This window comes from Lytechinus pictus, chromosome 2 (genome assembly GCF_037042905.1).
Source record: "Lytechinus pictus isolate F3 Inbred chromosome 2, Lp3.0, whole genome shotgun sequence".
Classification (NCBI taxonomy): Eukaryota; Metazoa; Echinodermata; class Echinoidea; order Temnopleuroida; family Toxopneustidae; genus Lytechinus; species Lytechinus pictus.
In genome coordinates, this window is record NC_087246.1 from 20,266,795 (window position 1) to 20,287,155 (window position 20,361).

The 20,361-nt window shown below is 34.9% G+C and overlaps 1 protein-coding gene across 1 annotated transcript; it reads right to left on the reverse strand.

Moving 5' to 3' along the window:
- Positions 1–866: 866 nt before the first annotated feature.
- Positions 867–19,446, reverse strand: LOC129274123 (synaptic vesicular amine transporter-like). Its single transcript, XM_064112545.1, has 15 exons — positions 18,627–19,446; positions 17,642–17,781; positions 16,742–17,147; positions 13,864–13,922; positions 12,611–12,694; positions 10,085–10,180; positions 8,552–8,641; positions 7,445–7,546; positions 6,608–6,703; positions 5,961–6,039; positions 5,215–5,266; positions 4,612–4,675; positions 3,280–3,399; positions 2,892–2,937; positions 867–1,123 (listed from the first exon to the last, which is right to left on the reverse strand). The coding sequence occupies exons 2-15, from the start codon at positions 17,745–17,747 to the stop codon at positions 964–966; spliced, it is 1,560 nt and encodes a 519-aa protein (XP_063968615.1). The 5' UTR covers positions 17,748–17,781; positions 18,627–19,446; the 3' UTR covers positions 867–963.
- Between the last annotated feature and the right edge of the window lie 915 nt (positions 19,447–20,361).

Sequence of the window (20,361 nt, forward strand, 5' to 3'; positions counted from 1 at the left end):
CGATTATCCTCTTGATCCCCTATCATCAAACTATTTTTAAAAAATATGAGGCCTCCCCTTATCAAATTCGCCAAAATTAAAAACCTTCCATAATACAATCAATTGTGCTCAGAGGCTAATTAGACAAAATCTTGAGGAGGAAGACCGTGCCACATTGGTGATATTTTCTTAATAGTCGCGGGCTAACAAAAAAGTATTCTTAAAGGACAAGTCCACCCCCATCAAAAGGTTGATTTGAATAAAAAGAGAAAAATCCAACAAGCATAACACTGAAAATTTCATCAAAATCGGATGTAAAATGAGAAAGATATTACATTTTAAAGTTTCGCTTAATTTCACAAAACAGTTGTATGCACATCCTGGTCAGTAAGCAAATGAGGAGACTGATGGTGTCATCCACTCACTATTTCTTTTGTATTTTATTATATGAAACATTCTAATTTTGTCTCAATGTCAAGTGAAACAATAATTAATTCCTCCCTGAACATGTGGAATAAGCATTGTGTAATACTATATGTTTCAGTCAAGTTGGTCCTCATTGTCAAATCTGTAAAAAATGAAATATTGTATAATTCAAACAATAACAAACAAAAGATCTAGTGAGTCCATTGTCTCATTTGCATGTCACTGGGTCGTGCATATCACTGCTTTGTTGATAATAAGCGAAACTTTAAAATGCCATTAATTTCTAATTTTACAAGCGATTTTGATGAAATTTTGAAAGTTATGCTTTTCAGATTTTTCTGTATTTATTGAAATAAAATATAAAATAAAATAAAATATTATTCTGGGGTGGACTTGACCGTAAAAGATTTTTGGCCACTGTCTTAACATAATATATTAATAATTCATATTTTACCCTTCTATTTCACTTTGTCTTTTACTTCTTTCTTTTTTTCCTCAGTCGTGGGACTTTCGGGGATTCCCTTAAACCCCATCGCTTCTATACATCGGTGTTGGTTATCATCCATCTTGTAGTTTGACCGCTGTAGTCTCTGGTTGATGATGTGGCAACAAAACTGCTCTCTCTGTGCCTTTTAGTTGATCTTTGGTAGGAACATGTTTAAGAGGAATACAAAATGGCGCATACACTGCAGACAAGATGGCCATAGTTCGCATAGTCCTGCGCAATGAAAAATAGGATGAAAAAAAAGTTCAATTCTCTATAGGCTTTGGGAGTATTACAAGTCAACCAGATAAATGACTGGTTCCATAATTCGTATATAGCATCGTCATCATTTAATTCAGTCAATATTTCCCTTTTACGAAGTGTTACTGACACTTTCTTGAGCATCCTCCTCGTTCAAACCAACTTTACTTTCGTTCATCATTTTCTGTCATGTAATCTTTCGTTTACTTTTCCTCTTAAGTCATCCACTTCCAATCCCATGCTTTTTTCATAGGTTTACCATCTTCACTTCAACACGAGATTCAACCACTTCCGTAACATTCTGTTCCGACCTTTCAAACGAACTCACTTGTGCTCTCTACAGTGCGTATCAAACAAAATTTACACTAAGAAAAAATCCTTTAAAATCATACATTTGTAATATCCTGAAGACTTTTCCACATTTAAACATTGGTACAGATCCATTTGAGCAAAATAATGACGATATAACTGTCGAAAAATATGTCCTCTTGAGTGAGCACCACTTACTTTTGAAAAATTAGTGAAAAATAATTTGCGCAGAACCTTGAAATAGTTATGCGAATAAAAGTAGACCTTAATCATGAAGAACACGTGGAATTTAGCTAGTAAAATTGATTTGAAGATATCTTTTACCTTTCTCTTACTTTTCCTTGCCCAAAACACTTCGAAGAGTGCATTGCGCCCCACCCCACTCCCCCACACACCGAGGCCATTGTGACGATATTTGTTTTACACTGAGCTGTGATTTACATGAAATGGCTAAGGCTTAATTTTCATTTTGTTGATTATTGTCATGCTTTGAAAAAGTGTGGAGAAACAAGTATTAAATGAAAAAATGAAATGTAAACCCACTTTAAATGATGAAAACTTAGTGAAAAAATGCCGAAGATGTCTGATATAAACTTTTGTTCAGATTCAGTTATGACCTCAGATCCAGCTGGCACAAAAAGGGTAAAGGTTGTGCTTAGTAAGTGTTGAAATTTCAATTTGGGTGGCAAAATTGTTACAAAATGCTTGAATGTATCTGTTTTATTTCAATTGACACTAAAAGTGCAAGGAAAATGTATGAGAAATGTTTTGCAGGGTAAGTTTGATTTCGCCCTTTCCCCTTGACACAGCGTGAAAACAAGCATTTCTGCGCAAACAGATTTCTGCGAGCTTTACAAAAATGGGCAGTGCTCACTCAACAAGTGTAGCATTCTGTCAAAACTTACTTTCATTGGATAGATGAGACCCAAACCCAAGATTATATGTGAAAAATCTACCCACATGTTGTATATTTTTTAATTCCCAGGGCTTTTTCAAAGTGTTAACTTTTTTTGATACGCACTGTATATCAGACATTTTAGCACCATGTATATTCTATATCATGACTCCATCTGTTCTCTTAAAAGTGTGTGTGTGTGGGGGGGGGGTGTAGGGGCTTTCCGTACAAAAATCAAAATAAGATGGTGAAGTTTTTAACGTTTTTGTAAGCGTTCGCTTCCTTTTACTGTCTTCGCAAGCCATCTGTCTGAGCCTTATACCGCCCCTGTTGTGACGCAATGTGTTCTCTTTTATCACATTGATGAACTGGATGAAGATTTTTTTTGATATCTACATGTATGGTATGATTTGACATGTTGAATAAAAAGTAAATATTATAATCGTCATTTCTACCGTGTGTGACAACATCTTTTGAAGGCGATATTGTTGTTATATAGGTTGATTATGACACGAATAAATCATACACCCAACTTACCACGCGAATCCGATGGTGTTTACCAAAGGCCCGCTGATTGTTGGCCCTAGTGAAAATCAAAGATGTTAACATATTATATAATCACTACCACTTTCTACTTATCTAAATACTTTTCACTACAACTTCTACGTAGTAGTAGTACAAATTGTATACTATATTAACATACTATGTATTGTGTTACAATGACAACAAATACTAATTGAGATTTAATTTGGTTATACAATTCAAATGCAAATACTAATATTACGACTTAGTTCAAATCAGGACTTTGCAACATATTCTGACTAGCGGAGAATGGGGGGGGGGGGGCAATTAGGCCTATACTCCGTTCAATGCCGTCCATCTCACCCCTCGTCCATATTCATCGACAAGTTTTGAGAAGACTTACCTACAGCAAAGCCCACACAAAAGGCGAAAGTAGATATGGCAGCCGCTGCACCGTATGCACCATTGTATCTTATGTCAGCAACAAGATTTAAAGAAGCCGTCATCGTACTGTCAACCACACCTACCATTAAATGAAATAATAAAAAAAACAGGAAAAATGGTATTACATGAATTGTTTTGGTCAAAAATAAAAAAAAAGAAAATCTATAGAGAGAGACAGAAATGTAGCTGGCGGGAGGATTTCACAACATACAGGATTATATGAAGACGCGATATTTCAGTCGGTAGAGCTTTGGTTTCCCAATCCGTTGACCCGGCTTCGATTAGGCAGTATCCTCTTTCCCATTCCCTCGGAGAGGACCTTAAGTCTTCGGTCCCCTGGTTGCTGGCTTTCACAACCAATTATTATGCTTTCTCAGGTCAAAAATATTATAGCACCACCACAACCAAGTGGACAAGATCTTGAGGAATCCTTTAGAGATAAATAGGCCTACATCTCCATGGATCAGTCAATATTCAGAATTCAGAATGGAATTATTTCTTAAACCAACTGAGATAGCACTATGTAAAAATGGAACGCAACTGCATCAATCCCATAGGGAAATGAAATGGTGATATTTGAAAAAAAAAGTCCGAACAGTTTCCATTTTGAACTAAAGTTATGCTAATTTTAACTTTTCTGAATAAAAACGAGTGAAAAAGACAATATAGAACATGTTAGAAAGAGGGACATTCTATTCTCCCAGTGAGACACACTTTTTGTGGGTGAAACGAGAATGACTCTCTTTGAATTGATCATAAGATATTGAAAGCAATGTTTCAAGGAAAAAACAGGGGTATGAACTTTAATATGGAAAGCTTGGATTGAACCAAGGAGATAGAGTGATATCTCCTTGATTGAACAAAACGAATCAGACGAGAGTACACTACACCGTTGAGTACTGATGAAACTTAGGAGCCCTCATATCAGTCTATATTGTGCTCGAGGCGACAATTGTAATTATTACCTTAGCGCACATTAAGCGTTTCAGGAAGCGAATATTAATTTTCTGCGATGTAAAACTTTTTTTTCTATGCAGTTTACCTGCCTGGATCTATATCGTAACACAACGTGATGAACCATGGTTGGCGTTCAAACCTACGACCGGATAATTATAAGCGGCAAGAGTCGAAACAGCGATGATGATGACAATAATTATTCCGCCTTGAGGTTTGTAAAAGTATTTGATTCTTGATAACCCACACACAATGTATGCACTTTATCCACTCCCGGGGTAGCATTATAATCACCGGGGACTATAAAAGGAATATAAATCAAGAAATATATATTTACCAAATGAGATGCCAATGGCCAACATCGCCGGTATGAGTTGAACTACGTTTGTTACCAAAGGCACCTGGTCCAGATGAAAAATACATATAAAGTGAATGATAAAAATTAATTCCAGTCAGCAAAGCACTTGGTATCATTTTACCTTAAAAACAATAGGATACGTAAAAATACTTTCATTTCCCATTTTCCTGCTATTTCTTTCATATAAAATTACAAATTATTCAATATTGTGAAAAAGTAATTATAAATAGCACACCTTGAAAACACATGTCTTATATCACGGTTTGAATGAATAAATAATGACTATTATCATTATTAGCACCATTGGTATTATTACTTTTACTACTACACTACTACTACTACTATAGTATAAGTAGTAGCTGTATAGTATCATTATCATATTTACTGTTCTCATCACCAATAATTATGATCAATATTTTCCCGTTGTCAGGTTCACCTCTGTACTGTAAACATGGTAACGAATCATGACGATATCACTCCCATTAATAAAATATTAAAATAAAATGGGAGCTCCATACACAGATCTCCACAAGGATTTGATGTATTTTAACAAAAAAAAAAGAATTCTACAAAATATCTCACCGTTGCTACGCTGGTTGCAAGGAGAAGCAGTGATAGCATCGCACAGAGCCACCTAAATTCGAAGGGGAAAAAAGAAGAGGAACTCAACTGTGTCGGGACTGATTGTTAAAATGCAAGTTAGATTTGACCTTCCAATATTCAACATTATTTGATTACAATTTATGGAATATAACAAGGCTTTTAGAGATGTTTTGTCTTTGTAGTGGCATTCCATTTAAAAAGGTGCACGTCTATTCGATTTGAAATAGATGTAAATGAATTAAAAGGAAAGGCAGGAAAGGTCAATCGGCATCCTTGAAAAGTATGGTCTTAACAGATAACTACATTCATACGGCAATGGATTATGGTAACGCAATTTCTTTTCTTTCAACCAAAACAGCAACTTAAAATGTAATGATTGTTATAACAAAACAAAAAAATGTGGAGAAATGATATCGAGCAACAACAACAGAAATAAAAATACGTTTCTCCACTCCCATACTCAAGCACAAATGACATAAAATTATGCTGTACATAATGTTATTAAGAAAAAATAACAAAACTTTAGTATTGCGAACGAAAACAAAATAACTATAGTCCCAGTTATTGGACTTTGTATAAAATTTGTCATTTGAATGATTTGGCATTTCCAATTTTAAAGAATATGATACTAATTTACCTTGTTAACGATTAAAATTCGAAAAGAGAATAATGCCCAATAATTCGCCGTCAAAAACATATAAGCTTGCTCTTTCTGTAGTACTCACCTCCCTATTCTTATACCATAGAATCCCAGAACTATACTCGATATGATTTGCATTATACTAGAAGGCAAGAAAATGACACCTGCAAAGAAAAAGCAGTAAAAGTGGATGACGTTATGTACTATATCTCTTATTTTTCTCGTTGTATTATAACAAACTTGACATCAGGGGGGGGGGGGGGGCTTTTCCTTTTAATCGTTTTTGATACTGAGAGTAAATATGAACAGATTCAGATTCAGAGTAAAATTGACCATGCCAATTAAAAGCCACATGGGTGTTCTTAAAATTGGGTGCAATAATCAAATTAATCGTATATTTAACCATTACAAAGTACTGTATGTAAAATATAATTTTCAATAAATTAACCCAAAAGAGGAATACTAGATATCATTTCAGGAACACCAGTGATATATAATATCAGTGCTTTATGATTATAATAATACTTACAATAACATAATGAAATAGAAATAGAAACATGAATAATTTATACATTATAAGAACAGCATTATGGGCGTTAATAAGTCACACAACATTATTCAAGTCAGGGGGAAGGGGTTAACACAATAGATCGCCCCATTCTGCTGAACAATATATGTTTCCTGCTCGAATCGACGGCAACGAATTACATTTTGGATGTCAAGAATCCCTACCTAATTGCCAATCTTTGGCATCTGTCGTCTGAAGTAGCCACAGCGGCAGCGTAGACTGAAGGAGAGCTATAACGGCACCGGCTACAGTTATAGCACCTGTTCACATAAATAATTAAACATTCACTTGGATTGAACAATTATCAGTCCTCTGTACATCACCAAGGCTTTAAAAAGAAAATTCGATTTCAATTGTTTTTTCTGTTTGCATTCTTTTTAAATCGCCAACAGCATAGTACAAACAAACGAACACCCCCCCCCAAAAAAAAAAAAAAAACACCGACGCATATAAAAGATACACACAGAACAACAACAAATGAACCTATTAGTAAATTAAATGAAAAGTTTCAGAGCAAAATTATTGGTCACAACTATTCACCAAATCTCTTCCTATCGGTTTACCTGTATTCATAAAATTTTATAGCACTTCTGTATATTTTGCCCTAATATTTAATGGTTTTATTGACATACAATTCCATTTCATATCTATCCCATATGTCATTTTTCATTATCATCTTTGAGTGCCTATTTATGTTGTTGATGGAAATACGTTTATATAGACCCACAATGTTTTTCTTTACACAAATGGACAGTAATTTAATATAATTAATTTTCGGTCACATTTTTTACTCAAATTTCTTTAGGCGATGAAATAGAACTGTCATACACTTGCGAAAAATAAAAACGGTATTCCCCATGTCATATGGTATTGATAAAGAGGTAAAACAAGTATTAAAAAGAAATTATTTCTAAAAATTAAAGTAATTATATGGATATGAATTAATAAACCATACACTATTCTATTCTAGTAATCACGGCTAAAGAAAGAGGAGAACATACCCGCTGAAGCCAAGATGAGAGGGTCCTTTATGAGGACATATACCGGGGCAGGGTCCGGGCTGTCGTTCCGAGCATGTGGCGATATACAGAGAGCCTCGGCAACTGGGTAAAATGAACACAATTTTATTAAAGGGATGGTCCGGGCTGAAAATATCTATATCTGAATAAATAGAGTAAAATCCACAGAGCAAAATACTGAAAATTTCATCAAAATTGGATAACAAATAATGAAGTTATTGAATTTTAAAGTTTATCAATATTTTGTGAAAACAGCTACATGCACATCTTCATAAATATTCATTAGGTGGGCTGATGATGTCACATCCCCACTTTCTTTTTTCTTATGTTATTACATGAAATCATAAATGTTTCATTTTTTCATACATGTGTAAATGATGTGTCTCCATTATGATGAAATAAGTTGCGGCTATAAATAAACAATGTACTTAATCAGTTGTCAATGCAATTGTTTTAGTTCTTGGTAGACATTTTTTCAATAAACCTAATTTCATATAATAAAATACAAAAGAACAAGTGGAGATATGACATCTGATTTTTTTTTTGCCCACCTAATGAATATTCATAAAGACATGATTAGAACTGTTTCACCGGAATAAGGCAAATCTTAAAAATTCAATAACTTTGTTATTTGTTATCCGATTTTGATCAAATTTTCAGCAATTTGCTTTGTGAATTTTACTCTATTTATTGAGATATAAATATTTTCAGCCTGGACTATCCCTTAAGTATGCTGAATTCCCCAAACTCATATATTATGTCCCACTTGACATCATCATTTTCATCTTTACCATCATCAGAAGCAGCAGCATCACCATAGTCGTCATCACCATCATCACCATCATCATCATCATCATCTTTATCTTTTTCTTCTTCTTCTTCTCTTCTCCTTCTTCTTCTTCTTCTCCTCCTCCCCCTTCTCCTCCTTCTTCTTTCTCCTCTCTTTCTGCTACTCATTTTGCACCCCCGCAATTTCTTCTCCCACACCCAATCCACCCTTTCACAGTCATTTATCACCAGATTTCATACAATGATACCGTCACCATGGTAACAAAGCGAAGCATATCCTACTTTCATCTTCAAACTTACTCGTTAAGAGAAATGCAATGGAAGCCAGGATGAGAAATGGCGTGGCCTGTCCGAGCAGGGAGTATAGAACAGAGCCAAAAGGGGGACCAGCTGGAAAAAAAAATGGTTTCTTGATGTTATGACAAATTGTAATCGATTGAAATTTCAATCGAAATCATTGCAATGTTGCAATTTACTAATCAGTTTTAATCAATTAATTCAATCAAATCAATGTATTTCTTGATTGCTAGCGACAGACGAAGAATCAGTTGCCAAATTTTACTGTTAGACTTATGATTGAATGGGGGACCTAAAATTGACATGAACTTGATTGCGATTTTTTTTTACAACTACGTACCCCTAAAACTCCTACCAGGAATACTTCCCTCGCCTACCATTCATACATGTACATCAAGCGCACGTAAACTACCGTTCCCAGATCAGACCTGCTCATGGCCGTATACGCAGAAATATTTCACATTTCACTGGGGGCAGGACGAGTAAACTGCCCCCCCCCCAAAAAAAAAAAAAAAAAAAAAAAAACAATCGAAAGCGAGGGCCGAAGCGACCGAGCTTGTCATTGGGGCGTTTTGCATTTTGTTGAGTGAAATTGAAGGTTTCATCAATACTTTTGGCGAATTTTGTGAAAAATTTCAGTAAAAAAATGCCAGTTGTAAACATCCCCCCTCCACCGGCTGCATACGGCCATGAGCGAATTTATGCTGTGGATTTTGGAGTATATTTATTTTATCCACAAGATCTAATATATAAAGACAACAGCTATCTTACTATTTTATGACATGCGCTTGTATCTATTGGAACCAATTAAAGTTGCTTGAAATGTGCGTCTTGCAGTGGCAATGTAACATGATCAACCTTACTGAGTAAAGTTGATTATGAGTCTCACGAAAATACTCTACCAAATGAACATTGAAAAAAAGCATAAAGTTGTAACATTCAATGAAAACCTTAAAATATGAAGACATAAATTCAATAAAAACATTAATAAATATAACATTTTCATTCATCTAAGAATATTCAAACTAGAGCATGGAGAGAATTCCTTGATGCATGTGATCGAGTATGTTTTAATTTTTTTTTATCTCATTCATTTTTTTTTTACTTACATATTCAATATTTTCGAGGAATGGGGAGAGGGGGTGGGGATCGGGAAAGGAATCAGCCTATATATACATTTGCCATATATGCCTTATTCTTCTATACAGATACGATACTGAAACTTGATCTGTACAAACATATAGGGCTGAAAGGTGGCACCAGGCTTTTTTTATTTTGGAGGGGGGGGGGGAGGTGACAATGTTACCTATCAACAGAAGATATCGAGCCAAATTCATAGGGGTACTATAAATATACACTTACATGAGCAAGTCATCCGATATCCTCCCTCGCTCTTCCTTTACTACTATTTTTATTTCATCATTATAAAATCCAAGACGTTGCATCGCGATGGTTTGCCCCCACCCCCGTCCATCTGTATGGCGCCCCTGCCCGACCATATTTAAAAGAAGAAATTTTAAAACGTTTTTGTGTTACCTAACGAACCAAAGGCGAAAGCACTGATAGCAAGTCCAATGGCGAAGCCTCTTTTCTCCTCATCGTCTGCATAGCTGTATGCAACCACACCAAGACCTATATTCACAAAAAAATATCATTACCTTATTTCTTCATATAATACACAATGATATAGGTTGAATATTCGGTGGATTTGACGAGCTACTGGAAAAATGAAAAAGATCATGATTAATACATACGTATTCATAATATTTTAGGTTGGCGTAACTGGTATTACTTAGCATTATGAACACGATTAATACTCTCATGGAGGTGGCTCTAATGAAATATCACAAAATACACATTCATCCAATTACATAAATAATACAATAATGTTGGGAGTGATAATCTATCATGATGATGTATGTACATTTGCTGTCTTCAATCTAATCGAATGTATTTTAGTCATGTGTTTTATTCAAAGAAAAAAGGGGCCTACTAGCAATACCAAGACTAAAAAGACGAGATCGGGGGGGGGGGGGCTCTTTTCATTATTTGACAACCAGTCAATTTTGCTATTTTCGCCATCATAAATGTTCTTCAACTTTGTTTTCTTTGAAAAATAAAAAGAATATGTATATACACACACACATACACACACTCACCCTTATATAAAATACATACAATGTATATCAATAAAAAATCAAGTAGTAATTTTTTTAAATTTCTTTCTCTTTTTTATTCTTTTCTTTTCTCTTCTCTTTACTTTTCTTTTTCTTTTCTACTTTCTTCTTTTTCATTTTCCTTTTTTAAAAGGTACTAGGATTTAAAGTCGAGTAGGTGTGTCTCAAAATTAAAACCAGGGCTTTTACTGAAAATATACTTAGATGTAGAGTACTGAAGTGATGACGTGATGTTTATACGGATAGCCTACGTAAGAGATATTTGACTTGATGCATTTATAATTTGATAAATGAATCTAGAAAGGATATTACCAAATTGAATCTTGAATCAATATATAATGATGAAATTACACTGACTATGTTTTTTTTATACTTTTGCAAATGTTCTGCTTTTAATTTTATATTCCTCTTTTCCTTTTCCGCTCTTTCTTTCAGTTTCTTAATTCTTGTCCTTCTCTTTCTTTCATCTTCTTCTCCTTCTTCATCAATATTTTGGTTGCTTACTATCGGAAGGTTTATTTTCTTAGCATGTTCAGTATCACACATTGTCCTACCAGCATATCGTTTCAAACACGAAATGCAACGTGTACAAATCAGTGTGACATCAAACTGCAACCACCGACTGTCATTAACGAGATGAATAGCACACCTTTGTCAGATCAAAATGTCAATATGCAGAGCGTAAGAAGAGACTTTTACGACAGCCATTAAAACTCCCAAGACAACCCCATTTCAACTGGTGTGAAAAAAGACGACAACACAGCCCTTTTGAGATTGATCTTAATTGCATCGAAAAATTGCCCAAGGCGCCGAACGAGGCAATTTAGAAGATACATGCCCACGATTTTGAATTTTCATGTATAGAATGAGAATATTTAACTGGCAGGCGTAGATTGATATTTAACCCCGTTTTTTGTTATTGTAATGACTCACTCCTGAATTCATTGAAAGATCGTCAGGCAAGGTGAAAATGACTAGAGAGGGTTCGGGAAGATGGAGTTTGCAACAATAGATAGATAAATATCATGGTTGTATTCTTCTTACACTTTTCCATGAGCTTACCCGCGGAGGGGGGGGGGGGGACGGGGCAAGTGCCTCTGACAAAAGTTGATTTTCATGCTTTTTTGTTGTTTTTTAAATGCGTGTGCGCTGTAATCTTAGTAATTACGACTGCCAAGCTACAGCTGGGGTAATAATATCCAAGAACTGTTTATTATTATTTCTTAACTTGTCCCAAATATGAGGACGGGTATTTGCTTTCGTACATGGTGGTGACCTTGTTTGATTATCAGAATTTCATATCATTATTATTAGTAGTAGTATTATTATATAAAGTGTGAGAAATTTGCGATTCAAATGAGAATACTCTCTAGCCATGTTGTGTTTTGAATGGGACGAAAATGAATAATTTCTTGATTATGCTGTATCAAACACACCTTTCAAAGTTAAATCATATTTATTTTCAAAGAACTAAACATACATCTTATAAACAACAAGATATCAACAGATCATGTAACAAAATACAAAATATAAATTCCTGATACAAGTAACATGATTGGATGTTGTTTATTTGTATAAGAGAACATGATAATTACATTGTCCATGTCAATAAAAACAAGAACAAGAATAAAGAATATGAATACGAATCGGTATCAAGCCCGCTCTTCCTTTATTTGGAGGGGATTTACTTTATCAAATACATGGTTCTTGTCGACAAAACGGTCGAAGTTTGTCTCCTCGAAAATTTGACAAGCAGAAAAAAATGACCATGAAAGCCTCAAAACGCGCGATTGCCACCTGAAGATTCTATTATTATTATTATTTTATTTATTTTATTTTTTTCTTTGGGGGGTGGTTGTAATGACATTTGAAGACTATAACTCACCGGCTATTTCAATCGCCGTGGCAGCTATTCCGTGGAGTAAACGGGCAATCAGGAATACAACAAACGAATGACCAAAAGCATAAGCTGAAAGAAAAGAGATTACCGTCAGTAAGGAATATACGATGTAGTAATAGAATAATACAAAAAAAAGAGGACATATCCACTGCACATGCAGGAAATGCATTACTAAAAAATCTGTATATGATAATTTAGTGATATTTTATACACCTGACTCTAGAGAGATCTTATGATAAATGGTTTACGTCTCCACCCCGGTCTCCACATGCATGTATTCAACTTATCATGCATTTCTCTAAATCGAGATCAGTGTGAAATGTCTAAGACCATTTCTTCGTTTTCAAAAGTGCATTCATCGATTTTTACAGAAGTTTAAAAGAATTAAGGATTGGTTAAAAATTGCCCGGTTCTCACAGTCGACATCATTATTAGCTATATTGTGTGTATACTAGCACTTATGAGGTGGGCAAACAGTACTTCGTTTTGTTCAAAATTTGAAGACAAATATTGGCCGACTTAGGAGCTCCTGCGCAAATACCGGAGAAGATTTCTTATAGAGAAAATATGTAATGTAAGATGTCCTTTATGTTGCAATTCGAACATGTATGTAATCATGATTATGCCAATATTGCATTGTTTTCAGGATAATTGAGATTCATATGCCATTAATTATATAGTATAAGACATAAATTCTATAGACATATTGTAAAAGCACAGTAAAAACAGTAAAACACTGTTTAAACATTTTTAAAATTGTTTACTACATGAATTTCACGGTAGTTTTATTTTAAACAATTTAAACGACCGTGTTTAATTTATTGAAGAATGAATATAAAAACTCAAACTTTGTTATTTAAGAGTTCACACACTTGCCTAAACTGTTACACAACTGCTATAAAGTTCATACATTAAAAGCATTGTACAACAATTTTAAACAGCTTTTTTACTGTGTAGGCCTACATTACAAGGGATCCATAATGTTGTTTAAAATTGTTTTATTTTTCGTCAGAATTTAGTTACACCATCGTTTTCATACACAGGGACAAGAGCGCATAAAGTTATGCCCGAACTTTGAAGATATTTCTTGCCTTTTCGATATTATGGTGAGAGTATTTGCAATCACTATAGAGCAGACTACCACCGTAACTACGATTTCGAACTACATGTATAATTAAGCCGGAAATGACTGTGAATGATTACAAATATAGATTCAAATTCTAACTGTGATGACTTACTTAAACATGATGCGATCAAAATGATTGTGCTCACGAATAATGGAATGAAATATCCAATCCTGCAACAATACAAAATACAAATTAACAGTATGAGGCTCTAAATTGAAATCTTGAATACCAGCCAAGTTCTTTTAAAATATATATTTTTTTAATATGAATGAAAAAAAATCACAAGCAAACAGACAGGAGAAAGTTGGGAAAAATTCTAAATAACGATTTAAACATTATAATTATGATATAATGTTTTTAAGTTGTCAAAAATTGTCATCTTTATACATACATGGAGGTGTGGCTTGATCTGACCACATACTTATGGGTGATGATGAAATTGTGATCTAGACCCAAGGCTAGGATAACTTCAATAATTATTTCGCCAATATACACAAAATTACTATCAATTTTTAACAAATTCAGAGTTTTTCTGAGCACGCATAGAAAGCCATTTGTACTTTATTCTGATTACCACCCTTGCCCTATCCAATAAATGAATATTTGCACAATTTAAAAAGATCCCAGCGTTTTCAGGTCTAAAATTTAAAGAGACAATGAAACGGTCCTAAGAAAGATGTGTTTGTTTAGGAGACAATTAACTACTTTGATTTTTTAAGGAGAAGAACCTGAGATGAAATTTTGTTATGAAAATAAGGAGACCAAAAATAGAACGTGGAAACGGGATTGACATGGCTCACAAAATTCGACAGGAAAGATCAAACTAAAGCTCCAGATTTATTACACTTTTTAAATCTACAATTCTGTGAAAAGGGGGAATAAGGGCACCGGGCACCGGACCGTCACCCTATCTAATAGCATCAGTCCTCCAAGGAATACCTTTTCATTTGATCGTTAATCTACGCACGGCTTTCTGATTGTTCAGCCTTGCTTCCATCTAATGAAATACCGAGTCCGAGAAAACAGTTCTTTTTATGCTTCAGCACGAAACGGAACTACGCATGGGACTAGGGGAGAATTATTCGTTAGGAATAGGATATTGGACTAGAAGTCAATCTAAATCAATTCAACCGGTCGTGATGCCAACCGGATCATTCATTTGCAGTCTCTTTTTATTATCTGAAGTTTTATGTAACAATTTCTATCCAATAATACCTGACGCCAACCATGTGCCAACCTTAAATTTATTTTGACCGATGCAATCCATTGAAGTCTCATTTTATTATCTGAATTTCAATATATAAATTTGTATCCAGTAAAGCCTAACACCAAGCTGGAGCAATAATTATTGATCACTAATCATCTTCAAGTTTAAGAGTTTATATGAATTCAAGTCGGACGCGGTAATCTCATTCGATATTGTTTAATGATTTCCCATATTCGAAAAGTTAGATTTTACTTCTCAATTGTATTGGCATATGAAAGTCCACTTTACTATTATCTTTTATCCTCTTCCTATATGACCCATTCTAATGACCAGTGACGTACAGATGGGGGAAGCTTGGGGAGGGCTCTTCCCCCCCCCAAAAAAAAAAAATTAAATTATATTTTAAAAAATCTATCACAAAATCGGATTTTGTTATTAAAAAAATATAAAATTTTATGTTCGCTCGCTCGTTTGCCCAATTCGCTATATCTGGCCCGACCAGAATTATTGCCTCATTACGCCACTGCTCAATACCATCTCGTTTTATTAATTTTACATATCGCGAATGTTGCATCCATTACATTTCATTAACTCTTTTCGAATTATGTTTTCTATTTCACCCTTCCCCTTCTTCTTTCTCTATCTTTCTCTCTGTATGTCTGTCTGCCATGTCTGTCTCCCCTGTCCCATCCCCATTTCCCCTATATACAATGTTAACATAATGTTTTTCAATGTTTTTCATGATGGATTTTGTTGTTCCTACCCCCCCCCCCCCTCCGCCAGTCTGTTGCTCGCCCTCCCTTCTAGTCGCCCTATATTGAATTTGAATTGAATTGACTTTGAATCAATTTGTCAAAATCTCACTTAGTTTCACACACACACACACACACACACACACACACATATATATATATATATATATATATATATATATATATATCTCACTTAGTTGCATATATATATGTTTGAATTGAATTGACTTTTAATCAAATAATCAAAATCTCACTCTTTGTTTCATTGCGACATGCTAAACGAGGTTATGCTACAGGCATATTCATTAAACCAACGCGTTGCAGCGCCGACTCTCAGCCTATCGATGTCATTGGAAATAAAATAAATACTTATGTATGTCAGTCTTGAGTTGTGATTGCAGCCACCCTGCCTGAGCGGAATCTACATGTAGATCTATGCAGTACACAACACGCATATAAAAAAATCTTTAAAATGTCACTTTTGTAAATAAACATACTTATTTTCATATACATGTAGTTGTGATTTATTTTCCATTACTAACTTGGGATCATTTTTTTATCAACAAGAGCGCTCAAAAACTTTTGAGCATATTTGTCATTCAAAAATCTCTATTTTCAATAATCAAAATAATTCAATTTACTTCAGAGCCAAGTACTATGATAAATAGTTGAACTGTAAACTGACAGTGAAAAAATCAAGTATTTGTCCCCAAGAACAACAGAAATATACCAAACATTGCCAACCTTATTTCCCTATACACAGATACAGGGAGTGCTAACAGAGAGCAATGTTATGTCATAACTTTGTTCATTGAATGAGTGATCGCGGCATTTGCCCGAAGTAAAATTATGTACAGTACATTAGGTCGATTCACAATAAATGAACATCCATAATTTTTATCAATTTCTACTAGTGAAAATTTTTATTTACGCATTTATTATACATCCATATCATGTTATCAATCCCCTCTCGATCCCCCTCTCTCTATATCTCGCATATCTCGCGAATATATATTTATTTTTTACTTACCATTCAGTGAAGATACCTAGAGGAGCGCTAAGGACCAAACGCATCATGAACTTAGAAGCGAGGAGGAGCCCTGTCTTGATGTTGACTCGCTTACTGCATTCATCCATCGTCTCTACCGTACTCGCGCTTGTCTTATTTTCATTGACGAGCTCGCTCTCCGATCCGTTCTCCCTTCCTGCCCCACCATCATCATCGAACCATGACGGATGCTCGGCGAAGAGTTTGGCAGCGAGCTCCTCGTCGTACCACGAGTATTCTTGGACGCGGGAGATGGGTACGAGTTCGGAGAGATCACTTTCCGTACCACTTTTAGGTGTAAGATGCGTTCCATTTGGTGACGTTGGTTCGTCAACAATGGATGTATTCGAGCAGTAGGATTTCATGAAGATATCTGGTATGATAGGAACTGAAATCAAGAAATTAAGAAAGAAAAGGAAAAGCTTGTGATGGTACTTCTTTATGTAAATTGGTACTAGGTCTACAACTCTCTTGTATTTGGTCATTACCGTTGTCCCTCTAATATTTGTCTTTATAGCAAATCTTTACTATTATTTCTGTTCCACTGACATGACACTTTTGTCAGATTAATAAGTAGAGGTTTTAAAACCCTATATGATGATAAATTTGTTGTTTATTCACCATGCAAAATAATATTCTGATCGACAGAATAATGGCTTCCCAAAAAATATGGCTCAAAATAAAGCATTCCATAATTTCACTTTGAACAGAATATATTTATAAAAAAAATCTCATCAGAATTAAATATTATGCGCCAATATTAAACCTTTAGTTGATATTCCATCATTAAATTATGGTTAGAATCATGATGCGCGTTAAACCTATAAACGTCTACGAGAGTGCAACTTTTAGATTTAGAGGGATTTCGATTTTCGTACTCACCGACCACGGTCATGAGTGTTTCGTCGAGAAAGAGAGCAACAAGAATGACTATGAGGACGATGGTTCGAGAAGATCGAAGTACCGTTAAAGCCTCGTGTACCCTCATCTTCGTCCGATTCGTGGAGCAAGTATTTCAGGACCTTTTGCATGTTTGAATGAGAAGACATACACTTATTTATTTATTTATTAACAATATTTCAACAGGATACCCAATCAACATAAAAATTGCTCTCCCTTGGGGTCTTGCATATTAAAAAAACAATCACAATATATCTTATTATACGCAGTAAAATTACCATGAGAAAATATACGTACATTATGATAGAACATAGTTGAAGTCAGATATGAACGAAACTATAAATAACTATTAACTACGCATTTAATATCAACAGCGTTTAGAAGAAAAAAAATCCGGTGGCGGGAAGGTACCTGTTTTGCGTTGATTCCAATACCAAACATGTAAATGGTAAAAAATTTCTTTAAGATATAAATAACGGAGGAAAATAATTTCATTTATACTACTGCCGATAGGGCTCCTTGTACAGCGTACATGCAGTATGTATATAATGCTAATTGATGATTTATTTTATTTTATAGGAATGCGTAGAGGGTTGTACATAAAGAGTATGTTCATATTCAAATGAAAGAGAAATATGGAATTTGATACAGGTACCCAAATATGCAGTTCATGAGGGTTCTATCATACGCAGTTTTAGTCATGACGTCGACTAAATATACAGTAGAATAACACGTTTAATAATCTGATTAAAAGTAATGACTAGATATTTTGTATGTTCAATTAGGCCTAAAATGGTTACATCGTGAATAGGTTTTACTAATATTAGATGATCTGTGCGATTGATATGATATTTTCCTTAAAAAATTTATGTGATAGCACTTAATCATTAATCAAGAGATCAATGCAATTACTACCTTCTAATTCGAAACGACAAAGTAAATTTGTGGAAAATTTATTTACACTTACCAAAATAGGCTGAATTACACCAGTCGGGAAAATTGAAAAAATATTTGCAGAAGACACCTAGTCAAGACCAGCTGGGCAAAAATATCCTCCTTCAACAATATCATCTCGTGTAAAACTGAAATTTAGTGGTGGACTCGATGAAACTTCGTGCATGGGCTGCACGAAACGCGTTACAAGTTGAGTGAGAATGCTCTAATGTAGAGTTAAAGTGAACTATCGACAGTTGCTAATCACCTGTTGTGAGGGATACACTGATAAATAACAATATACAGCGGCTGTCATCTATTCCTTGTAAGAAACCAAATCATATAGCCGGTGAGATAGTATGGATTGCGTAAGGAAAATACCATGTCTACTTCCTGTCTGCAGAGGAAATAAGTGATTTCACAACGAGGTATACAAAATCGACTTTCGTCAGTTTCGAAATCTTTTTCTCAAGTATACTGTATTTGGTTGGCGACGCACGGGCGCGCTGTTAGGAATTTTCCCTTTTACTGTTTTCCGTTTGTTTATCTCAATTGTCTTTCTTCTTCTTCTTCTTCTATTTCTCCTTCTTCTCCTTCTTCTTTTTCTTCTTCTTCCACTTCTTTTTCTTTTTCTTCTTCTTCTTTTTCTGCTTCTTCTTCTCTGTGTCGTAGTAATCAGGAACTATTCTTTTCTTTAATTGGTGGGATATACAGGAGATTGCTGCAATGACAAAGCAAGTCACTGAAAATGATATTTTTGAAAGCCCATAACCCCATAACACCAACCCGAACACTACAACTTCTTTCAAAGTATACACGACGTGCTCAACGCGATCAACGCGAATGGGTGCACTGCATGGTTTGGCGGCATGCGTTTACGTCCATGGAAGCAAACATACCCTCGGGGAATTCAAACAAATTGCGTACTTTTGCAAATATCGAACACTGTTAAATAATTTGTCTATTGTTGATAGACAACTAAAATCACGCCACTGTACAATGTAGGATTTAAAAAAGGGAACAGTGTGTGTACTTTCAGAATTGCAGCAAATCTTCAGCTCGTGGATGCCGTTGGCAAATCACAAAGTTATAGGTATTTTTAATATCAGTGATATATACTGTATCCACATTGCCAATGAACAAAATAACAGACTACACCTCGTCGGTTAATATTCGTACCTACCCTATGGGTTTTGATGGGAGGGGGAAGCAAGGACGAAACATAGTAGAGTTATGCTACGGTCGCAAATACATAATTTACGAACACAGTACGAACGATGTGTATGCATCGCAATAAATGGTATATCGTCCATACGGTGTTCATAAAGGTATTTGCGACCGTAACATAGATAATGGGAACTCCATGCTATAGGAAGCGAACGTCCCAGAGAACGCTTAATACAGTACATTATAATTCAATCGAGCATACAAATGCAGTTAATGTTTAGATTGCAGCTTTCCCTTGTAACACCTAATTATAAAGACTCGGTCACAACGATTTTTTTAGACCATTTTGTAAAATATTCACAAGAAGGCCGTACGAAACCAGCGTTCGCAGACCGTTCGTATATAGACACATCGTTAGTTCGCAGTTTGGTCGATGGTCTTGTCCAAGATTTCGTTAACATTTTACAAAAGCATCAATTCGTGAGGCGAATATACGAACGTCGTAAGAACATCGTAAGAACCACGCAAGCATGTGTAGGATTGAGAGACATATCCAGAAGCCTTAAATTATTGCGATGATCGTAAGAACGCTTTACGAACGA